The sequence below is a fragment of the Lampetra fluviatilis genome, chromosome 3 (genome assembly GCF_964198595.1).
Source record: "Lampetra fluviatilis chromosome 3, kcLamFluv1.1, whole genome shotgun sequence".
Taxonomy (NCBI): Eukaryota; Metazoa; Chordata; class Hyperoartia; order Petromyzontiformes; family Petromyzontidae; genus Lampetra; species Lampetra fluviatilis.
Genome location: NC_136277.1, coordinates 26,967,024 through 26,989,787, shown reverse-complemented (window position 1 = coordinate 26,989,787; position 22,764 = coordinate 26,967,024). Strand labels below are relative to the sequence as shown.

Below are 22,764 nucleotides of genomic sequence, written 5' to 3'. Positions count from 1 at the left end.
TACGCAAATTCTGCAGTAAACTTACATTCACTTGGCCTGCTTCTTTAAAAGTTACCTACACTAATCAGCACGCCTGCACAATCCGCAAATTGTTCTTAGAGACGGCTGTTTTAATGCATGGCTTTGCAAGGCCTGATCTTTAACTTCCACCATAGTTTCACCTTTTCACGTTAGGATAATCTCCTCTGTTTAATTAATGTCCTAACATACTGAACACATCTTGTGTCAGTGGTGAAAAATGGAAGCCCGGGCTGTGTACGGGTGCTTGGACCGGAGTTTTGAGACTTTCTATTATTAGGAATGTCGTCCACATCAGTGAAATGTGCAACGTGTAATTAAAGGCTGCGCTTTAAACATATGGTTTTTGAGTAATGCGTAATTGCACTTGGTCCCAAGGAAATGCATGGGAACAATTAAAAGATTCCCTTGGGGTTGTGTTCACATTTGTTACTCATAAGCAATGCACACACAATTTAAGCAGTGTTTCTGAACATAATATCGTTTTTTAGCTTTTTTTTCCTTCCTGAACATGTTACGCAAAAAAAAACCATCACTAACACAACGAACATGTTTGCAGGTATTACTGGACAAGAAACTGGGTCTCAAACGTTACGAATTGGACGGCCGCAAAGTGTTGTTCTATTTTGACGAGGTAAGCAATGAACGAACAGCTGAATGTGCGTTTGGTAACTGTCGTTGATGACGCTATTATTGGAGACATATGGTAGAGTTTGGACGAAGCTTTCGGGGCAATATTAAAATGCACGGAGGCTTTTTTTTTTTTCAGCCAACCGTGACTGCAGCTCTCTCGTGATCACGTGCGCTTGGTTTACGTCCGTGCAGATCCCCAACCAGTGCATGACGTGCGTCAAGTTCCACGCCGACCGCGAGTACATCGTGGGCCAAACGGCTCCGGTCCCGGTCAAGATCTACGACTACTACGAACCCGGTTCGTCTTGGGGCAGCCTGGATTATTAATAATTAATGATCACTATAAGTTGCTCGGATGCTGCCGTAGTTACGATGGTTAGGACGTGCAAAGCAGAGGTGGCCGTTTCAATCGGTTGGCAAGGCGGTTGAAACATTGGTGCAGGTTTATCAATTACCCCAACCTCTTTCCATCCAGCAGTATGAATGGGTATGCCATGTTGAACTTGTTTCGCACAGTGCGTAGCCAGCCATACTAATCGGAGGACGGCGGGTGGAAGGACACAAACACAAAAGCAGTTATGCAGAAAAATGTTCAATCGAGATTTTGCAACAAGTGGTGTGGGTACTCTCACCTCTTCTAAGACGTGTAACCAGCATGGAAGAGTAGGCCAAATACACTTTGGAGGAGCTGTCTAGGGCTCCCTCCATTGAAATCCCTTCCGTCAGCGGTGGCATGAGCAAGGAATTGTGGGGCTGTGCCTTCACCTTTGAGGATCATCAGTACAAACTAAACATTACTTGTGGGAGAAGGGACACATTCTGTTGAAGTTTCTTTTCTGAAGGTGGCTCAGGGATTAAAGTGCTGAGCTGACACCTCTGAGATGCTGGGTTTCAATGCCAGTCGGCACCTGTGGTTCAACTGAGTTCTAAAGGACAGTGAGTTGATTATCTCGGCCTGGTAACCAATGACTGCACAATACATCTAATTTTAATATATATTACATTGATTTGGATAAATTTGACCTCTGATAATATTTATATATCAGGTTGACTGGCACTCCATACGCATTTCTCTCTGTGTGGCAGTGTATGTGGGAAAAATACACCGCTACTTTACAATTTATTTCGAAGCAGTGCTATGAAATCCTCTTTCCGCGGATTGCCTTCGAACGCACGGGGGGGGGGGGGGGGGTTAACGCTGCCCTACGATAGTTCCAAAAGGAGGCAGTTTTTTGGTGTCTCTTGGTGTTGATACCTGACAGCACGAGTGGGAGCAAGCGTGAGGCGAGTAACGGAGGGAAATGCTTAACGAATGTCCCCTCTCTTCTATGGTTCTTTCGGTAAAGTCACATAGATCGAAAATCTAATAAAAATAATAACATCAAAAATATAAAAAGCCAAAAAACTCACGACGTTTACCGAAAGAACCATAGAATATGAATTCCTGCAGTTACAAAAAATTTTAAGTCAAAATGTCCCCTCTCTCTCGCGTCGACAGCACTGGAGGCCACGCGGTTTTACAACGCGAGCGCGAACAGCCCTCTGGCGCGGGAGCTGTGCGAGGGCAAGAGCTGCAACGAGGTGGAGAGCTCCACCAATCAGTGGATCGGTGAGCCACGGCGCGCGTGTCTGCATGCGTGCGTGTTGCGTGTGAATTGCGTGTATGTCACGCCGAACTTCTTTCGCGCCGTACGTTAGCCGGCCGTGCTAATCGGAGGCGCGCATCGCAAGGGATACGATTGACCCCGTGTACCGGTGCATTGGCGATGTAATGAGCAAAGTGAACAGAGCATGCGGTTTTTTGTGATTTTTATGAAGCCCCGACACGCTGTAGGCTTGGCGCAGGCCCCCCCCCCCCCCGCGGGGGTCTCTCGGATGCCCACTTTGGTGCCCCCACTTTGAGTGCTCCCCCCCCCATTTCCCGCTGCAATGACTGCAAGCCGCCGCAATGTGAGCAGCGACGCGTAATGGTTCACGCCCGAAATACCGCAAACATACAGAGATATGAAGAATTCTACGGTGAAGGGGGGGACCGTGAGGAGCCACGTAAAAGCATAGGGGGGGGGGGGGGGCTGTAAGTTTGGGACAACGCGAACCTCTGCTGAACAAGACATCCGCATCAGATTTATCGTCTCCGCATTGCCCAATTTTATTTTCTGATGGCACGAATTGGGCTCCCAGTGCATGGCGATGGAATCGCCACGCTGTTCGAATTATAACGTTGGAGGATTTTCTGTTGGCTCGTTCCATTCGAGGTACGTTCCGAACGTTACATAACGCACGTCGACCTCCGAGACGCCAAGCGTATCGTCAAGAGGACACGCTCTCAATGGAGGCTTGCCACGTTCAACAACAACGACGACGACGACGACGTTGTTGTTGTTGTCGTTGCCATTTGCAATTAACGTCAAAGCGTTTGGTTGCAAAGGAGGAGGACCTTCCCAGGGACCGATGTCCACAGAGCCTGGGAGGTCCTGTGGGTCACGTCCACCCCTCAGGGGGCTTATTTTTCCCATATCCATGGAGACGGGGATACTTTTACACATTCCTGCGTAATGGCTGGCTTCCTGTGCTCTACCATGAGATGATGGCTTGTTGGGCTGCCTGTGGGGTGGCATGTGTACATTGCGTGTTTTGTTTAGGGGTCTGGGTGGGATGTGCAGTGATCCCTATCCCTTCGACAAACACCCCTCCCCCCCCCCTCTGAGGTTTACCACAGGGGCACACAACGGGGAGAATGACATGCGGCCACAACCGCCTACGCTCCTCCAAATCTGAGTTCATTTCCTTAATGCACTCTGGAGAGCCGCCGCCGCTGCTGCTGCACTGACGCTCGACTATGCAGCTATACTGAACAGTTTTCAAGAATTAGAAATGTACAGAAAAAACTATCACAGCGCTGGCAATCGCAGGCGAGTCAGCAAGTCAGCGCCTGAGATTGGTTTTCAGCGTTTCAAATTCAGGAAATATGCTGCAATACTATGGCAATAATTCCTAGCGGGGAAAGCCACTTGTAGTTTTGTTTAACAATCTGTAGAGATTATATTTTGCACAGGACATTCGTAATTGCAAAAGTGGTGTGATTTTAAAATGTTCGCGACGACGTAAAGCTCCTTGTTTTGTCGGCAAATTGAAAATAGCTCGAGTTACAAATTGCTTCCACATTTTTCCTGGCGAGGCTGCTCCTTGCCATCGCTAACACAAACATGAAGTGCATTCTCATTGTTAACGACTCCATCGTTTTGGTGGCGGAGACGTAAATTCCGCTAAAATTATTATTTTGTCACGGCCATTTCATGCCCTCACTTTCAAACAACCCGCGTTTCCAATGGGAAGCTGCCATGGCGAAATGTTTAGCAGACGGACTTGCAACCCAGAAGGTCGCTGGTTCGACCTCCAGGGGTGGCAGTTGAACAAATGGAGCGAGTTTCTTCATCACCCCCCAAACACTTCTGTCCACCAGGCGGCATGAAATGGATACGCCATAGTCTACCAGCAGGTCGTGTGTGGTGGCTTATAATGTGGGCCCTCCCGCCTGTGCCAAAGCATCTGGCCAGCGTGGAATGATGGGCCAAATATCCTCTAAGAGCTCACTCAAGTGGAGGTCCTTCTGTCAGCAGTGGTGTGATCAAGCAAGTGCAGGGCTGCATTTTTATTTTTACACACCAAGTTTCCATTACATCAACGCTGTTTTAAATGTTCAGTGTTTGACCGCTTGTCATGAAGAAAAAATGTGTGCTAACTGACTGCAGACAATCATACCGACCAGCGTGATGTGTTTGGGTTCACATTTATAAAAAAAAAAAATTACGTTGACAGAAAAATACATTGATTCAAATTCAAGTAAATTTACGCCGTTCAAACTGTTAAGAACAGTAAATGGGCTTGGCCGGGACACGTCAACAAGCAGGGATGATGGTCGATGGTCAAGAATAGTGACAGAGTGCAGCCTTGACAATGGGACGCGTCGAAGAGAATGTCCACGAAGGAGCCCAAGTGATGAAACCAGCACGTGTCGGTGATAGGTGCATTACCACGTGGCACAATCATGACAGAGATTGTGACGGTTTGGGGAGGCCTTCATGCAGTAGTGGATGGATCATGGCTGACGATCACATTGTAATTAATAATACCATTGTGGATTATGCGTTCGTGCAGTGGCGCTATGAACTCGGCGATCTGTATTTGATTTCCAGCCATGGATAACATCAGAGCCACGTGATATTTGAACTAGTCCCTGGGTTCCCCACCCTTCACAAAATCCACACTGAGCAAGTGAAGTGAAGTACAAAGCAAACTCTGCAGCCGGAGCGGTGTGGGGCAGTCTACATCCAACAGTGGCTCAACAAAAGGACGATGTTTTATTATATGATGTATAAGAAATATTATGCCTTTGATAGGTGTCGATCTCTTGCAGGTAAAATAGATAATGCTGTAATGAGTCACACCATTTCAGATTTAAAATTATTATTTCCAAGCTGAACAAGCCATGATTAGTTAATCTTCTGACAACATAGTTAAGCCACTCGCCCAATGGCTTTGTGACAACAAACGTACAAAATAATAGATTACACACATTTGAAATAATATGTCTGGGAGAGTATAAACATTTACATATGAAGACCAAACATTGATAGCAGGTAAAAGAGGGCATGCTGGCTGACACCGTGAATGTCAGGACAAGGTTGCATTGATGGAGCACTGAGAGGCCTTGTTCTCAAAGACTGTGTGGTCTTTTCTTAAATGGAATGAGTGCCAAATAAAAAAAAATGTTCTGCCCTTTCATTCGTTTGATTGGCAGAAAAACAACATACCAATATAGTCCAGTTGAATGTTGCGCGCTGAAGGGACTATTTGCATCTCTCAAACGCATTTAGGGAAAAAAACGATGGGAGTGCAAACCTCCGCAGGCACACACATTTATCTTGGTTTACTCCGCACAAATTGAATTTGTTGGAGAAATTTACGGGCGCGTCTCTCGCAGTATAAATGTAATCAAAACGCCCTCTTCCGGGCAGTCTGCGGTATCAAATATATATTGCGTCCAGGCCCTTTGTCTCCATCAGGGTTCTAGAGCCACTTGTGCAGTGGCTCTTTGGCTTCCCCCCTTGTGGCTCATTGTGGCTGCCCCCTCGCGGGCAGCCGTTAATCTTAAACGTAATATAACATAAAGATAATGTATTAATATGGCAGGGAATGGGTCACTATGGGATGTCTTGGTGCCAGCAAAATGAATAAAAGTCAAACTGTTCTTGGTTCTTTCGGTAAAGTCACGTAGAAGGGAAATAATAAAATAATAAAAATAAAACTAAATACAATTCTCACGACGTTTCGGCCACAACGCAAGCAGCCGTCCTCAGGTGAAGAACAGGGCTGTCGTCAAGACAGCGTCCGAATGAACACCACCAAGCTTGGCAGCGTATTTTTATCAAATATGTAGCCGAAACGTCTTGAGAATTGTATTTTATTATGTTTTATTTTTATTATTTTATTATTTCCCTTCTACGTGACTTTACCGAAAAAACCAAGAAGATTAATCCCTGCAGTCACGAAAGCTTTAAATCGAAAAATAAAAGTCAAACTGTACTGTTAAAGACTAACAAAAGGGGAAACCCCTAAATAGACGCAGTTTATTCCATCATCTATTTTGTTTATGTATGTCAGAATGTATTTGTAATCTGCTGTATTGCTGTAATGTGTACAAGTAACTCTGCGTGCGATACGGCTCTCGAACTATTTTTTGTCAAAGACAAAAAAAAGCATGCCTCTTCTTCTTTGAAAGGTTGCCGTCCCGTGGCCTAGACTATTTTATTAACCAGGTGAAGCCCACTAAGCAATCAGCTCTGTTTCAGAGGCGACTTGGTCACAAACGACAGCTCATCGCAGCGGCTTTCGTCATCATCATCATCATCACTCGTTGGAATTTATAGGAGGAACCCAAATAATGTAAATGCGTGTTTCTAAATGTGGAGAAAAATCCACGCGACCACCACGGGGAGAGAGAGAGAGAACACGCGGACCCAGGGTCCGGGATCGAACCAATGTCATCTTGGGTGACGGGTGAAAAGGATGAAATCTCGCCACCGCGGCGCCCCAATCAATGTCAATTGATTGTTGCTTAGTTGGATTAGTTATGAATAGGGTTAGAGTAAAAATGTATGTTAAAAGTTGATTTTAATCATTTCATCTATATCTGTGGCAATTGTGGTGGGGTGGGGGGCTTTAGAAGAATGAAACACTTGTTTGCTCAATACCCCATAACGGTGTGGCTATGGGTTTTTTTTATGGGGTCGGTGCGGGTTCGCAAATTGAGAGCGATAGGCCCAGGACTGGTTCAAGGTATCACCACTGGCTGTGAATGACCATCAGATGTATTTAGGACACATTTACACATTCGATTAAGTAAAACGGTACGTAGGTAGTGCTTGCGCTGTGAGGTATAATGGTCGCATGGATTAATATTGATTCTGAAATCTCGCAATAGACGCGTTGAACCGTGTGTGTAAGAGCGTGTCGAGATGTTACGTCGTGTACTGGACGTTGTACCGCTGTACCGAACGGTTTAATTCTAGATTTGAAGTTTTCGTGACTGCAAGGATTCATACTCTTAGGTTTTTTCGGTAAAGTCACGTAGGTAAAGCGGTTGTGCTTTCGCTACGTTGTCCCCACCTGAAGAAGGACGCTTGTGTTGCGCCCGAAACGTCGCGATTTAATTTATTTAAATTTTTAACCTACGTGACTTTGCCGAAAAAAACAAAGAGTACCGAACGGTTTGTTGGGACTCCCGCAGCCGCTAGAGGCCGCTACATTCACCACAATGTAAAAAAAACACTGTCGTTTTTTTAACCATCACCGAGTCTCTGAAACGTGACCAATTCCTTTAAATTTCCAGGGGGTGAATTCTTGCCACCGCGATTTTTCTTTTCATTTTTGCCCCATTGCCACTTCAAGTTATAGGTGAACGTGTTGTCGTGGCGTATATTAAACCTCACACCAGGGAGGGAACTGATCTTGATATTTTAAATGTATTTATATCTGTTGATGCTGGGTGTCTGCTGCCGATGACTCTTACTCAGCGCTTTGAGATCATTGATGAAAAGCGCCATCATAAATGTAATACTATGTATTATTAATGTTTGTGGTCACCATAAGCAAACGTCGCTCTCTGAAGTTTTACCCCCTGTGAAAACTTACAGAGTGGTGACAACGCTTCTGAGCTGACACCTCTCATGAGGTCTTCTTCACCACTATTATTGCAATTATCTAAGATGCACAACAGAGGGCGCTCTTCAGCTAAGAAACCGTCAGAGTTGCGCCCCTCAGAGCTGGCTTTGACCAAATCAAGTGCAAATACAGATATTTTGTTCAGGGCGTTAGGTGGATTATATGCATCTTTGGCAGGGCTGGGGTCATTAAACCGAACCAAACTGTTTTCATCAACATCATAATCCATGGTCAATCCACTCTGGGTTGACAGGCCACCCAAAGTCCCTGCCGTCTCCTCGTGTTCGTGCGATGGAGTTGTAATAATAATCCACCTATCGCCAGCACACAAACACATTGCATTATTCCAGCTCTCGAACGGGTTTCATTCCTTGGCTGACACACCCATTATTATTATTATTCGTGACCATCAGCCATCATCCCTCGTAGCGACGCGTCCTGTGCAGGCCCATTGACTTTTCTCAACAATTTTAATGTCATTAGGAAGCCCGCGTGTGTTTCTCTACTGCGTTCCCTAGTTCTGTCTCTCACTGTAATTCCAAGCTTGCCTCTCTCCACACCTCTTCGTGCACTTTCAGATTTTTGGTCCGTATTTTTGTTTATGACCATGTTTTTCTAAACCGGGTTAAAAATATAAATATATACGGTGTACATTTTTCACCGGGTTTTCAATATGTAGACTGAGCCCTGGATTCTCCGGTGTATCGGGAAAATTAAACATGCCATAAAAAACGTATTTCATTGGGCTTACACATAACTGTTAAACTGGACGTGGATATTTTCTCAGCCATGAGGCAATGTTGCGAGTCTTCAGTAAAAATATCAACACGTGTTTTCCCTAGGCAACATTACCTAAACACACTTCTGAATATATATCAATGGCTATTTGTATCGATTGTGCATACACCAGGTGACTAAATGTATGTGGTTACATCAGCAGCTACCATGAAGTATCCACTGATGGCTGAAGGCATCTTCCAAGCCATCACTGTCGGGGATGTATTTGGCATGTGAATATTATTTATTTTCAAATTTTATACAACTTAAACACTCCTGCAAGTGTCGGTCAAGCATTGCAAATCATATCTGTGTTTTTCTTGTGCGTGTCAGCATGTACAGTAATACAAGCTTGCCCTTTAAAAAGGTGTCCATAGAAACCCAGTTCAAATACAGTAGAACATTTCAAAAATTATTCTGGTTTCAGTTAATAACATATTTACATACTACCCATGCGAAGAAGATCCGTACATGTTTTTGGTCGACTAATATTTAGCACATTTAACCACACACACTGGGAACTATTTCTGCTGTTGTGCAGCTTTATTTAACCAGGTCACACACAGGCCAGATTCTCATCTTGGAAGAATACATGTTCCCATATTTCAACGAGGAGGTACTTCAAGGGACAAGACTAATTTTTGGCAACAAAATCTGGCACATGACGTCGGTATAGATCTTTTTAACATAGGAAGCAATCCCCAATGGTTTCAAATTGTACTCGAGGTTTATCACGGGTCTAGCTGCACAGCTCTCCGATGCGTGTTTTCAGATCGTACACTCCGTGTTGTTCGGCACAGTGTCCCACGTTTCGCTCCACATGCTGGAAACTTTAATTCAGTTGCTGAAGACGACGCTCCCAGCACATCGGAGTTACACCACGAGAACACGACAGAGAGCCAATCCCATTATTCTTCAACAAGTTGCTTCTTTAAACATTTCTAGAATTGAGAAAAATATTTTTTCCTGCGGCGAGCTATGTTTCATCATTTGAACTAAATGAGTGCTTAATTCCTGAACTAACTTAGCAAGGTTGACCCGGCAAATGTTACACAATTGAAGCAGTATTCACACTGACAAAATACAACATTTATTTACTAAAGTGTGCTTTTAATTTATCAATAATACATTTAGCACCTCCAGATGTACTGCATGAAAGGCGCGGAATGACTAATAAACGACGATGATGAAAACTAACATGTGTTGCTATTCGCAAACCTTACGAAGCCACATTTAAAATGCCCTCTTTTCATTTTGCCACTCGCCAGGATTTTCAAGCGGCAGTTCCTGCAACGTTGTGTACGGCTGCGGGGAGGAAAACCGCTTCTCCGAGCGCTGCACGTGCTACCGTGACTGCGGCTACGACGGCGAGCCGGTGTGCGGCTCCGACGGGGTCCTCTACCCCAACCGCTGCCAGCTCGAGGTGGCCGCCTGCCGCAATAACACGCGCCTCGAGCAGGTGCCGGTGGCACACTGCGCTGCATCCCGTAAGCACGCATTGCCAGCACCGTCGGCGGGTTATGCTGCTGCTGCTATTGCGCTCTCTCTTTCTCGGACCTGGAGAGAATTTTCCCCGCTGCGTTTAAATAAAAAAGCCGTGTTGTAGTTTGGGGGGCCGAAAGCCTGAACTCCCAAAGAATGCGCCCGATCTCATCATATCTTGGGAAGCTTCACGGGGTTTGGACCTGGCTAATACTTGGATGGGTTGACCACGACGCTGCGCTACGTTGCGGGCCTGCAAAGGGCAATGCAATAGAATCCATTGTTGCGCTGCACGTCTATGCTGCCACCTTCGCCGATCAACACCGACCAGGGTGGTGAGGTGTGGTTAAATGATCTGCACGGCGTGGGGAGGCCCCTCATCCATCAGTGGATAGACAAAATGGCCGTAACATGTGCATGTCACATGATCCAAGGCCTCGCGTCTCCAATAATGTGGTTCAACAAAAAAAAACCGTCGATGGGCCTCTCTCACGCTGCGTTCTCTTGCGAATCTTAAATGTTTTTTTTACTGGCTGCCAACAAGAATACATTATTAAACATGCCCATATGTCTTGGGGGGAAATTAGCCGCTCCCAATGAATGGGGTGACCTTAAGATGCTACAAAATTAAATTCCTCGTCCTACTGGTTTCAAAAGGATGGCGGCTCCTCCACAACACATTCCTGCGGAGGGAGCTGGTAGGAACGTTGGGTTGCTCGGTCAATGGCCAGGGTCAACGGCGGCGTGGTGTATTCCGCAAATATGCCCGACTGTGAGGGCGGGCACAAGCCGGCGTGAGTAGGTTAAACGTTGAGTTTTATAAGGGCACCACGGGGTGACCAGCCCCTCCCCACCCAGCCCCACCCCTCCCACCCCCGACCCAGTCCCACCCTCCCCACCCAGCCCCTCCCCACTCAGCCCCTCCCCACCCAGCCCCTCCCCACCCTCTCCTCCCCACCCAGCCCCACCCTCCCCACCCAGCCCCTCCCCACGCTCCCCTCCCCACCCAGCCCCTCCCTCCCCACCCCACCCAGCCCCTCCCTCCCCACCCAGCCCCTCCCTGCACGACGGACGGACGCAATAATCCCCTGTGGGCTGGTGGAACCAGTTGGTTCCTACCAGTATTAACTTGCCGCTCAACTTCCCATCATCGTGTGCAGAATTAGGAAATAACTGCAAGAAAGTAACATAGAACCAACATGGGCTGCCGTCACATGCGATGTTTTTACTCCATCGTGGATATGCACCAAGATTTTTTAATCAGGCATGAACATTTTTCTTTGCTCTCTATAAAAAATATAACAACCCCATGCACGACAATGGAAATCCCAATTATAAATAGATTGGTATGTTAGTGGGATGTTAATACCAATCTAAATATGCTGATAAATTAAAAGTGACAATCTACCGTGTATTTACATTACAGAAGTTTCGAGCCTCGAAGAACCCAGAGAGATAGAAGGGCTTCAACTACCACCACCGGTGCGCTTTTTGCCACCTCCACCAGGTAATAATTTCTCCCACTAACCCTGCCAATTCAACACCAGGCAAGGTGCAGGCCATAAATCACTGGCTTGTTTGGCTTGCGACTACTTTTTACACAGTATTTGGGACAGAGCTGATGGGAACGCGTTTTTTTTGTCTTTCAGCTATGATTCAGTTTTAAGCAATCTGATTTATGACCCTTTGCCCGTTGATTTACGACAGCCACTCCATTATCGTCAATCTGTTACCTCCTCTCTCCCGCGTTGTTCTCAGGAACTGAATGTTTGTATTCGGACTCAGATTTCTGATGGCAGTCTGCTCACTTGGCTGACTCCTCTCATCTGTACCGTGTTCAGTTGCTTCAACTGTGGGGGCAGAATTTTGTTTTTCTTGCGCAGCTTCTTGGAACTAATTTCCAACCCCACGTAACCCTGCTTTTTATTTAAAGAAACGTGTCAACTCCCATCCAGTAGCCTTATTATAGGGGTGGATGCTGCCACGGTGCGCTGGTTATTTACACAAGGGCCTGGAATCCAGAGATCGCTTGGTTCGAACTGCTGTCATGGAAATTGACACAATGGGCAAGTTGATTAAATCCAACCAGCAGTGTAAATGGGCACACAAGTGAGTCGATTGTCAGGTTGCGTGTGGTGAGGTAAAGTGTGGGAACTCCCACCTTTTTACAAGGTGTCTGGGCCACAGTGGAAGAATAGGCCCTTCTGTCAGCAGTGGTACGAGCAAGAAATTGCAGGGCTGTCCTTAGTTTATGGCAAATATGTATTGTAGGCTTTAAGGCGACCGATTCAAAACACACACGTTCTGTTATTCACACACAGAGCCCGTGCCAGGGGAAACATCGGACATTTTTTACGAGGGCGCAGAGCGAGACTACGAGGAGGAGACGTTTGTTTCCGACACCGACGGCGAGACTTTCGACGTGGCGTACGAGGAAGGCCACCGCGTGGAACAGATCGGCCGCATAGAGAGCGACGGCGGCCGAGCAGACGTTAACGCAGAAGTGCAGGAGCAGCGCCGCGGCAAAGACGTGCAGCGCGACGACGCGGCGACGGCAGATTTGACGCGGCAAGGCGACACGGTGGTCGCGCTCCCAAAACTCCACCGTGCAGCCGACGACGGTCGGGAGAGCATCGGTGCCGATGGGCTCGCAGGTGGCGGCGACGGTGGTGACAATGCACACGTCGACAAGGCTAAGCAGGGGCAGCACGCTCTTGTGCGGCACCTGGAGATTGAAAAGGTGGAGAGCAGGGTAGAACCGGAGGCTCGACGGGGAACGTACGAGGAGGACGTGCTTCAAATCAGAGAAATGGAAGCAGAGCTCGGAGACACTTTGAGAGCAGAGGGGGAGCTAACAGAACCGGCCACGAAAGAGGTCCCGCAAAGAGTGAGCTGGGAACACCTCGAGCAACGGGCAGAAATTCCCCCCCAGCAATTTTTTGAAGAGGGGGGCGAGCAGGAGAAAGAAGCAGCTGAAACAGAAACGCAGAGCAAAGACAACGCGGACACGAGAGATGAGCTTCCACGGGTCAGCAACGTGCGCAATGTCCAGCAACCTGGCACAGACGATCGGGAGCAGGAAGGACAGGGACAGAGCGCGCCGGAAGATTTGCTTTCACAGATAGCGCAGGAGGGCGTGGGCAGACGTTTCGAAGACTCAGAAGCTGTCCCGCTGACCACCAAGGTATTTACTTAAATAATGGGATTGTTGAAAAAAATGTGAAAACATAAAATAGTTTCCACAATAAACAATGACATTACCTAACTTTGTTTAAATATCATTTCAGGATTTGGAGTCTGCCTTCGTGCCAAGAGAGGACTAATCATTTCTCATCGTGCCCACCGCGGCACACACCACCAGTGATAGCGACGCAGACGTACTACTTTGGTACATGAAGTTGGTTCTTTAAAGACCTGCTTTGCTCTATGAAGTTCAGTGTCGTTTTGTAAAATATAACTTTTTAAAAAATATATTGGTTTAATCGACTGTTTATATCTGTACGGCTTCATAATACATTATATATTTGACGAAAAATATCGTGACACATTTTTTCTTCTATTTGCAACTAAGATGCAAGTACTGCTTGGTAAGATTTTAAACAGAAAACTTCAGTTAAAGTATAGATCTACTGACATTCCTATATTATTTATAACTACTATGCGGAAAGACAAAACCACAAATGTAAATACAGGTTTACTATATTTTTTCAGCACAATACCATAATCCCAGCTGTCCTACCTTTGCTAATTTTAAGAAATGCAAGCTTTGTTTTTAAACAGTAGAACATTGTATTTAAATAATGTTAGTGTAATGACTAGTTATTGGGATTAGCCATCTACAAATAATTTAACTCAAATGCTTACCTTTACGTCTAGTTATTATATATTCCAGAGACATAGGTGTGCTTTATTTTATGTTTGTGATTGACAAGAGCTGGTTGTATTTGTGTAAATTATGCCTACGTTTGTTAGGAACTGTCATACGACTGGCTAGACAATGACAGCTGACGTCACCAAAGAGGATGGACAACAATGAATAAATGAGACTTAGTGTAAGGTATTCTAAAATACATGCTTTATAATTATATTTTGTTTGGTTATGCACTTTTACTTTGTTTTCCAAAGTGCGTATTTAATAATAAAGTCAGTGAGTACTCTTGACATGTTGCTTTCAGATTGTTTTTCTATTTAAAAAGAACTCGTTAGAAGCGCTCTTAACCTTCAAACATGTGCACTTGTGTGCGCACTGGTTCTGGGTAGAATCTGGTCAAACAGTTTGTGCTTTGGAATGTATTCCACAAGCTACGAAATATCGTAAACAATTATTGGAAAAATGGGCCTTCTTAGCAGGCCCGTTAATGGTTGAACTGTACATTGAACTTGATAATGAAAGAGAAATAGTCATGTGCCAAAACATAACTATTTTGTAATCAGTGCGTGCTACTTGCTAAAACACATGGCTCAGAAATGTAGACGTCAGTGAAACAAATTGAAAACTGCAAAGCATCATGGCGAGATGCATGGTTGGAATTTCTTTGAGAACGAAAGAGGAACACATTAATTATGAAAACTTAATGACATAATCGAGACTTAATAAAATGAAGTGTTCTTGGGCAACACAGCAGGGATGAATGGTGAAGGATATTGAAGTGGCAGGCAATGACTGGAACCCATCAAAGATGCTCACTCTTCTATTGTATGACATTTTTGGCGATTGCAACAGATCAGAAATTGATATTGAGATTTGATATCCATTCGACTGCATCAGGAGTCGCGTTAATACTGGTAGGAACCTCCTGGTTACACCAGCCCACAGGGGATCATTGTGTCCGTCGTGCAGGGAGGGGCTGGGTGGGGAGGGTGGGGCTGGGTGGGGAGGGTGGGGAGGGGCTGGGTGGGGAGGGTGGTGGAGGGGCTATTTGGGGTGGGTGGGGGGTGAGAGGGGTGTGGCTGGGTGGGGAGGGGCTGGTCACCCCGTGGTGCCCTTATAAAACTCAACGTTTAACCTACTCACGCCGGCTTGTGCCCGCCCTCACAGTCGGGCATATTTGCGGAATACACCACGCCGCCGTTGACCCTGGCCATTGACCGAGCAACCCAACGTTCCTACCAGCTCCCTCCGCAGGAATGTGTTTTGTTTCAGATCGCCGTTGAACGATCCGATTGGGCAGTCATTCACGATACGTTGCACGCACCGAGAAATCGCACCACAGACACAAACTGGACTCTCGTTATTTGTTTTGCATTCATGGAGAAAGTGCCCAACCACATCTTCCTTCGAGTGTCTGGATCCAATTCAAGGAGGACCACATCTTCCTCGGTTGGTCAGATCGGGTTTGGAGGAATTTGGGATCGCTGCAACAGGTTGACGTGTGCCCAGGCTTCTCTTCATCTTGCTTCGGTGGTCTTGTCATCGTCACGGAGGTTCTTTGTATATTGCCAGAAAGGTTCTCTGGATTTGAGCCTGTGGGGTGGTGGCATGGAGATGTCCTTGTTTATTGGGAGATTTAGATTTTTGATGGCCTTGCGCTACTCCCTAGCACACGTGGCGTCGTGGCAATGTTTGCGAGGACCAGAAGCCACGGCAGCCAGTGTTGCTCTTTAGCGTCCCTGAGATGATCTTAATGGGCTGCATTTAGCTGTGTAACCACCAGCTTCGTGTGCACGCTGAGGCGGCATGTCTCGGTGTAGGGTGGATGATTACGGATTGAGAGGTGGCGGCTTGAGGAGGCCTTTATCCACACGTGGATTGACCATGGCTGACAGAACTGTAAACTGCTTCAAAATGTCTTCTTGGTTCTTTCGGTAAAGTCACGTAGAAGGAAAATAACGACGTTTCGGCTGAAACGTCGTGAGAATTATTTTATTATGTTTTATTATTATTATTATTTTCCATTCTACGTGACTTTACCGAAAGAACACAGAAGATGAATCCCTGCAGTCACGAAAGCTTTAAATCGAAATTTGCCTCAAAATGGTCAGCCAGGGACCCCTTACTTAAAAAAAAAACATAAAATAATTGACAAATTTGCACAAAGCATCGGTTACTAATTTGGTTGAGCGCATAAAAGTGCTTGTAAGCATATTATTAGTGCTTGGCTACATACAGTGCGAAAGTTCAACATAATTCCAACTAAAATACTTTTAAAAGTAGTGTAAAAAAAATCAAAATATTGCACACATTACAAAATATACATTTGTATAGAAATGTGGTCTTCTTCTTGGTTCTTTCGGTAGCGTCACGTAGAAGGGAAATAATAAAATAATACAAATAAAACAATAAAATACAATTCTCACGACGTGTCGGCCATAACGCAAGCAGCCGTCCTCAGGTGACGAACAGGTCTGTCGGAAAGACAGCCGAAACGTCGTGAGAATTGTATTTTATTGTTTTATTTTTATTATTTCCCTTCTACGTGACTTTCCCGAAAGAACCGGGAAGATGAATCCCTGCAGTCACGAAAGCTTTAAATCGAAATTTAAATGTGGTCTTACTATCATTAATTAGCCAGCTGTACTGACATTACCATTGACCAACAATTTTCCTCTTATCTTCAGCGTGTTATAAATGTTGAAACACTGTTTTAAAATACAACTTTTTTTTGCTACCAACTATTTTAAGAAATTGTTTTAATGTACTTGGTTATGGGTCACTACTGCTTGTGTACCTTTGAATTTTGCCCATTATGGATATAGCGCCAGATGGCACCACGACACATTTCAAAAACCCACATCTAGTCTGGCCGATAAACGTGTGGCATGAAAAGCTACACCAGCTGAAGGCACGTATTACAACTGGCCAAAAACACATTCCCTCTGGTTATGCATTTTAGCGAACCTTTTTACACAAACTAACATTTCGGCAGGCTGTGGCCGCCTTATTCCAACTCCTACAGAGGGCTTCTCGCCACTGCGCGCCTCGCCCGTCGCCCCCACTAATGTCATCTCTCCCATGTGCAGATCCTGACTATTCTAAATAGGGTGTGTACGCATATTTGCCTACAAAATACATTTCTTTTTTTGGGCAGGAGGGGGCGGTTGGCAATTTTGGAAACCTGTTGGTTCAACTTTGTACCCCCACATCTGGGGGGGAGGGGGGCGGTCCACTTTCTATAACTTTTTGATTCAGGACTTCTCTGAAGAGCTCACGTGCACATTCGAAAACCACACTCCTCTTGAATGCACTCGATTCCAAAGCGCTATAATGTAATACATGTGTAACCAAGTGACGTATGTAGGGTAAACACGACTTGGAACGCTTGCAAACAGTGTTCTCAAGCAACAAACATCCATGGGAAAAAGAGCCTTTCACAGAGAAAACAGCAAATCATTTACATTGAAAATTTATTATGGACTGCTTAATATGAAACGTCTTCCTACAAGAAAATAAAGGGCAAACCTTTTCAAAATGAGAGAACACCAATTTGTAAATAAAAACGCTCACTTAATACATCCTCACGTTCGAATTACTCACCAGGATCACGAGTTACTCGTATGTCAAAACACAATGAAAAGTATGCAAGTGCTTTTTCTTTTTTCAATGGGGCGAAACATAACCATGTGCACAGTGTTTATACGGTATACGTGAACACCAAAGGGGAGATAGCTTTCTATATTGTCCAATAACATTCAAACACTACAGCAATTACACCATTATACTGGAAATGCAAAGCAAGGTACAAGTGTCATGTAACAAAAAAAAATAGCCAAAGTACAACTACAATTATAGTGATTACCAGAAATGTTTTTCCCCCTTCTGCGGCCCAGTCACTTTTGAACAATACATGTATCGGTAAGCGTTCTGTCCTGTACATGAAGCTGCCCGAAGTGTAGATGAACCAGACGATGCCGGTCCAGCGGAATAAACGGAACGTAGGGAGCCCCTGCCCGCTCTTATTTCAGCCCGAAAGCGCACGTCCATTCACAGATATTCTTTGCAAATGACAACTGTTTTCGCAATGAGCCGAGTATGCATATTTTGAAAGGTTTTTTTTTCTTTCCCCACACCAAGTAAAAAAAAGACGAAAGTCAAATATGCACAATTGTATTAAAAAACCCCTATTGTTGTGTGGTACAAAACAAATAAATTAGGCCCTTTTATATTTTTTTTTATCGGAAGCAGGAGTTGGCAACCTGCACTGGGCAGAGGCTTTCCTGCATCAGGTGTGGTCACCGTTTTTTGTTTTTTTTGTTAAGAGGTAAAAAAAAAACTGACACTCAAACAGCAGATGTGTGTGTGTGTCGGGCAGCAAGCACCGGAGCTCTGGCTTCCAGACGGTGCCTGGGATGGATGCTCGTCATCTTGACAAGAGGTAGATGTGTACGCATTTGCACTTTTCGTGTGCGTCAATGCGAATGGGGGCAGCCCAATGGTGTGCTGCACAGATACCGTTAAGTCCAGGGTGGACGGGGTGAGAGTGTCCGGAGGTATATGAATGCTGGGTCTTGTTTGCCGGAAAGCACAAGCCCTGCTTTGCTCGCTGTCCAAGAGATTACGGCTGGGTGTAAGGTGCAGCCGGGTGTAGGTGCATATATTTGTGTTTTAGTTTTGATGTCCCCCCACCCCCCGCCGCACCTCCGATGAGCACGTTTGGCTACGTACGGTGGTGCGAAAGAAGTTCAACGCATACATACATACATGAACACAAAACAGGCGTTTGTGTGTTACGAACCACTGAAGCGGTAGGCACGCGCGCATGCATGCATGCGTGTGTGTATATGATGGCACCGAAAATGAATGGAGTGGCAGATTTTGGATTAACTGTCCATACGTGGGGTGGGGGGGCGGAAACACAAATACCATTGCATAACAAAAGGGCAGAGGACAAAGGAATCGGATGAGTTTAAATAGACGTGCCATGAAACACAAATGTACCAGCAAAAGCGTGTAACTGAATATACAAGTAGGCAAAGATGTCCAATTTGTTGTTTTCCTTAATGTCCTGCAATCATGACGAATGAGGCTGCAATGTTTTAATAGGTTGAAACGTAAGCATTCTAATAAAAAAAAACACTAACCAAATTAACAAGAGCGAAAAGGAAATTGCCAGACAATTTTTTTTTTTGTCAGGGAAAAGAACTTGCTGTACATTATCAAAAGGTATTTATTGAGAAGACGCTAAAGTCCGCCGACATTCCTCTTGCCCAGCCCAACAATTAACCACCGAATAAATAACCTAACAAAAAATTAACATGAACTGTAATCGTGTTCCTTTTTTCAATATTACAAAAAAGGTACAATACAAACTTTTTTTTTGTTTAAAGCAGGTAAGAAAGCAGGCAAAAAGCTCAAAGCCAGAAAAAATATGTCATCTTAAATATTTAGCAGTGGATTTTCAATATTAATATCTCAAAGAAGAGACCAAGTACAGTATATACAAATGAAAGCACAGGCATCCCCCCCCCCCCAGCTCCCTGGATTTAATGACGTGAAGGTAATAAGAGGGAAAAGCATTGCCTGCTTTTCCAAAAAACACGTTTGTATCTAAACAAAAATCTTGTAGCAGGCAAACACCGGTTACTCCATTATGACATTTAAATCATGATTAAAGGAATAATAATAATGATAGAAAAGAACCAATGAGAAAAAAACAACTTCAGATATACAGACGGTGATTACCGGTAGAATTTTTCTTCGCTGGTGCGGTTTGGTACTATTAGCTGCAGAGCATAGCTGACCTGAGTGTGTTGGTTTAGAGCAGTCTAAAATAATCTTATCAAAGAAACTAATCTCATATTAAGTTATTTCACTGCTACTTTCCAGTAAAAATATTTTCGCTGTACACAACTACGTGTAAAACAGACTAATCGCACACAAAATACATATATGTATATGAACACGTTGCAATAAAAAACGAAATTTAAACCAGCAGCAAGATAATAGTTTGAGACACGAAAGTCGATGATGATACATAACAAGACACAGTTTCTAGAACGTCTAAAAGAAAAAATACTTTAACTAAATTTCAAAAAGGAACTTAAAAATGCACACAATTAAATATGAAATGAAAATACACTGAATACTTTAAAACGTTTACAGCAATGTCATCTTCAGAAATGCCTACCCTGCTTTTTTTCTTAATTGACTGCCCAAACCAACCTTTGATGATGGAGAGTCTATTACTATCAGAAATCCTAAAATGTTAAATTATAAAGTGAAAGGGAAATTACCCTACTCAGGATGTCTGCAGTCTCGAAAAAAACATTTTGATGGCTCCACACACACCATCTTTTCTGAGGAGCATAATGTAACCTTCATATCACTATAAATGTGTATAAATCTACATCGGTGGGAGTGTTTTTACTAACAATTTACAGAGAAATAAAGCACATTCAACCATGACAGCCCACATGGCACCAAAAATAAATTTTCCCTTCTCAACCTCATCGTTCATGATTTTATTTTCAACTGTCAAATATATTTTTGTGCCCGCAATGGGCAAGTGGGCATCCAACCTCAGACTAAACATCAGCAGACCAGCTGAGAATGAGAACATTATCTCTTCCCTCCATCGGATAAAATGCCAGGCCCTTGACAATTAATCCCCTATAAGTACTCTTGCTTCAACTTTGGAAGAACAATTCGATTCTTTTAAATGTTTACGTGTATTCAGTTTCCCATAGAATTTGGAATGAAAGTACGCAAATTTAAACTTCACCACAAATGTATTGACAAATTCCTACTGGAACAGCTGGGACAGCCCTGTAAAATGCCTTTAATTCAGGATATAACATATGTGACAAGTGTAAACTGATGTACACGGCAAAATGAACCAAACAAGTAATAAAAAGAAACCCAAAACATCTTTACAGCTAATGCTTGTTGGTCAGATTTCATTGCAGTCTATTTTATTGCAAAATAAAATAGCCCTACATAGTCATAAATTTGATCCTTCTCTTAACTGTAAACCCTTCCCTAAAAATAAATAGTATAGGTAAATGCCAGGATATATTGTTTTTGTGAAAAATGTCAACTCACAGAAGTAACAGATTTTGGTGTCAAAAAAAAAAATAAGTGGAACGCAGAGAACACAAATGTCACATGCATGTTTCATTACAGGAAATACAGTTTGATGCCTTTAACACTAAAAATACATCAGCTGTAGATAGCTTTCTTCATTAACTTCTAATTCTACCATAATTTGATACAAAACTGTATCAGTCCTTTGTAAATAAAACATCCAATGGGGGCAGCCTTGCTTGCTTTATATCACGTTTTCAACTCACAGTAGCTAATATTGATGACGAGAGAGCCAACACTGTAGCCCTTAATTCTGTCCATGTTATGAAAAATGTAGCTGTTACAATAGGTGGTTATGGAAGGATCAATGCCCTTTCCAACAACAAAGTAGCCCAACAAAAATAAGGTACTGCACTTTTGGAATAAACTCTCAGGTTTCTTATTCCTTCATTCCTTCTTATTAAGGCTGCACACCATTGTTGTGCCGGGCAACAGCTCCTTGATGGGCCCTGATGTCTTCATCCCAAAACTGCAGACTACGCAGTGGGCCGGTGGCCCAATGAGTATATTGCTGTACAGCTAAAAAAGTTGCATATCACTATTACTTGATGTTGTGGTAACAATAATCCTGGTAAGGAGACAACTCCTGGGATTTTGGTATTGGCAGTTATAAAAACATAGGAGTTTCCCCGCATCCACGATTGCCGCACTTGATAAACTCTTGGTTTTTTTTTGGTGAGAAATAAAAAAAATGGGCAGGCTAACATGCTGTTGACTGAGGGAGTGGCAGCGCCCGTCCATCTTTTCTTCCACCATTCATGTGGGCATAAGGAAGCTGTTTGTTGCCCGATGCAGTTGGCGACGGTAGGTTGACCCCGGCCTTTGTGGGCGATAATGACACGGAACCAGAGCCGGTAGGAGAGGATGGCACCGAGCTCTCAGACGATGATTCAGCACACGGAGGCTTCTCTGCTGGGAGGGTGTCTAATCGTGCATATGGCTGATTTCGCTCATCCACCGCTTGAACACCAAGCACAGGGACTGGAGAGGAAGGCTCCCGCATGTCTGGCATGCCCGCAAAGGCCACCTCAACATCTACCATTGGCCCCTTTTTCTCAAAAGATTGCGGCACTTGCTGCTGCTGCTGCAGTTGCTGCTGCTGTTGCTGCTGCTGATGCTGCTGCTTTTGCAGTTGTTGCCGTCCTCCTTTCTCTGGGGTCGCCCTCATATCCACCGCCAAGTAGGGCGAAGATGAAGAATGGAGTCGACCGCTTGCCCTGCTGACCTCAGAGGGTGAAAGAGACTTGCTCGGTGATGCCCCTTCAAGCTGACAGGGTTCTTCATCGAGGGGGTAGCTCTGCATGCTCTGCATGCTCTGCATCTCCATCCCAGGTGGGTCACGATCGTGATCCGGAGGTCTGTTCTCCTCGCTGTGATAGAACGAGAACTCGTGGAAAGATGGATGAAGGTCAGGGGCAAGCCCGTCAAGGATTTCCAGAAACGTTGGTCGCATGCGTGGGTTGTACTGCCAGCACTTGCGAATTAGCTCTTGTCTGTGGATTAAAAGAAAAGGAAAAGTGTTAGGAATTTGACAAAAAAATATTTGTACCAACCCTTAATTTCACCATTATTACTATTATAAAAAGAGTTTTAACACGTAATTTAGACCA

General features: G+C 44.5%; 2 protein-coding genes across 3 annotated transcripts in view; one reads left to right on the top strand and one right to left on the bottom strand.

Moving 5' to 3' along the window:
• Nucleotides 1-14,288, top strand: part of CPAMD8 (C3 and PZP like alpha-2-macroglobulin domain containing 8) — a 49,978-nt gene extending 35,690 nt beyond the window's left edge. The window contains exons 37-43 of the mRNA XM_078885958.1: nt 578-652; nt 844-949; nt 2,150-2,260; nt 9,921-10,139; nt 11,561-11,641; nt 12,456-13,318; nt 13,422-14,288. Of these exons, the coding sequence (XP_078742084.1) occupies nt 578-652; nt 844-949; nt 2,150-2,260; nt 9,921-10,139; nt 11,561-11,641; nt 12,456-13,318; nt 13,422-13,457 (1,491 nt within the window). The 3' untranslated portion in view covers nt 13,458-14,288. The remainder of the gene's footprint in view (nt 1-577; nt 653-843; nt 950-2,149; nt 2,261-9,920; nt 10,140-11,560; nt 11,642-12,455; nt 13,319-13,421) is intronic.
• Nucleotides 14,289-17,468: 3,180 nt separating this feature from the next.
• LOC144955791 (insulin-like growth factor 1 receptor) overlaps nt 17,469-22,764 on the bottom strand; it is a 119,611-nt gene continuing 114,315 nt past the window's right edge. For both annotated transcript variants that reach the window (XM_078885957.1, XM_078885956.1), the window contains one exon: nt 17,469-22,647. In XM_078885957.1, coding sequence (XP_078742083.1) covers nt 21,855-22,647 — 793 coding nt within the window. In that variant the 3' untranslated portion in view covers nt 17,469-21,854. The remainder of the gene's footprint in view (nt 22,648-22,764) is intronic.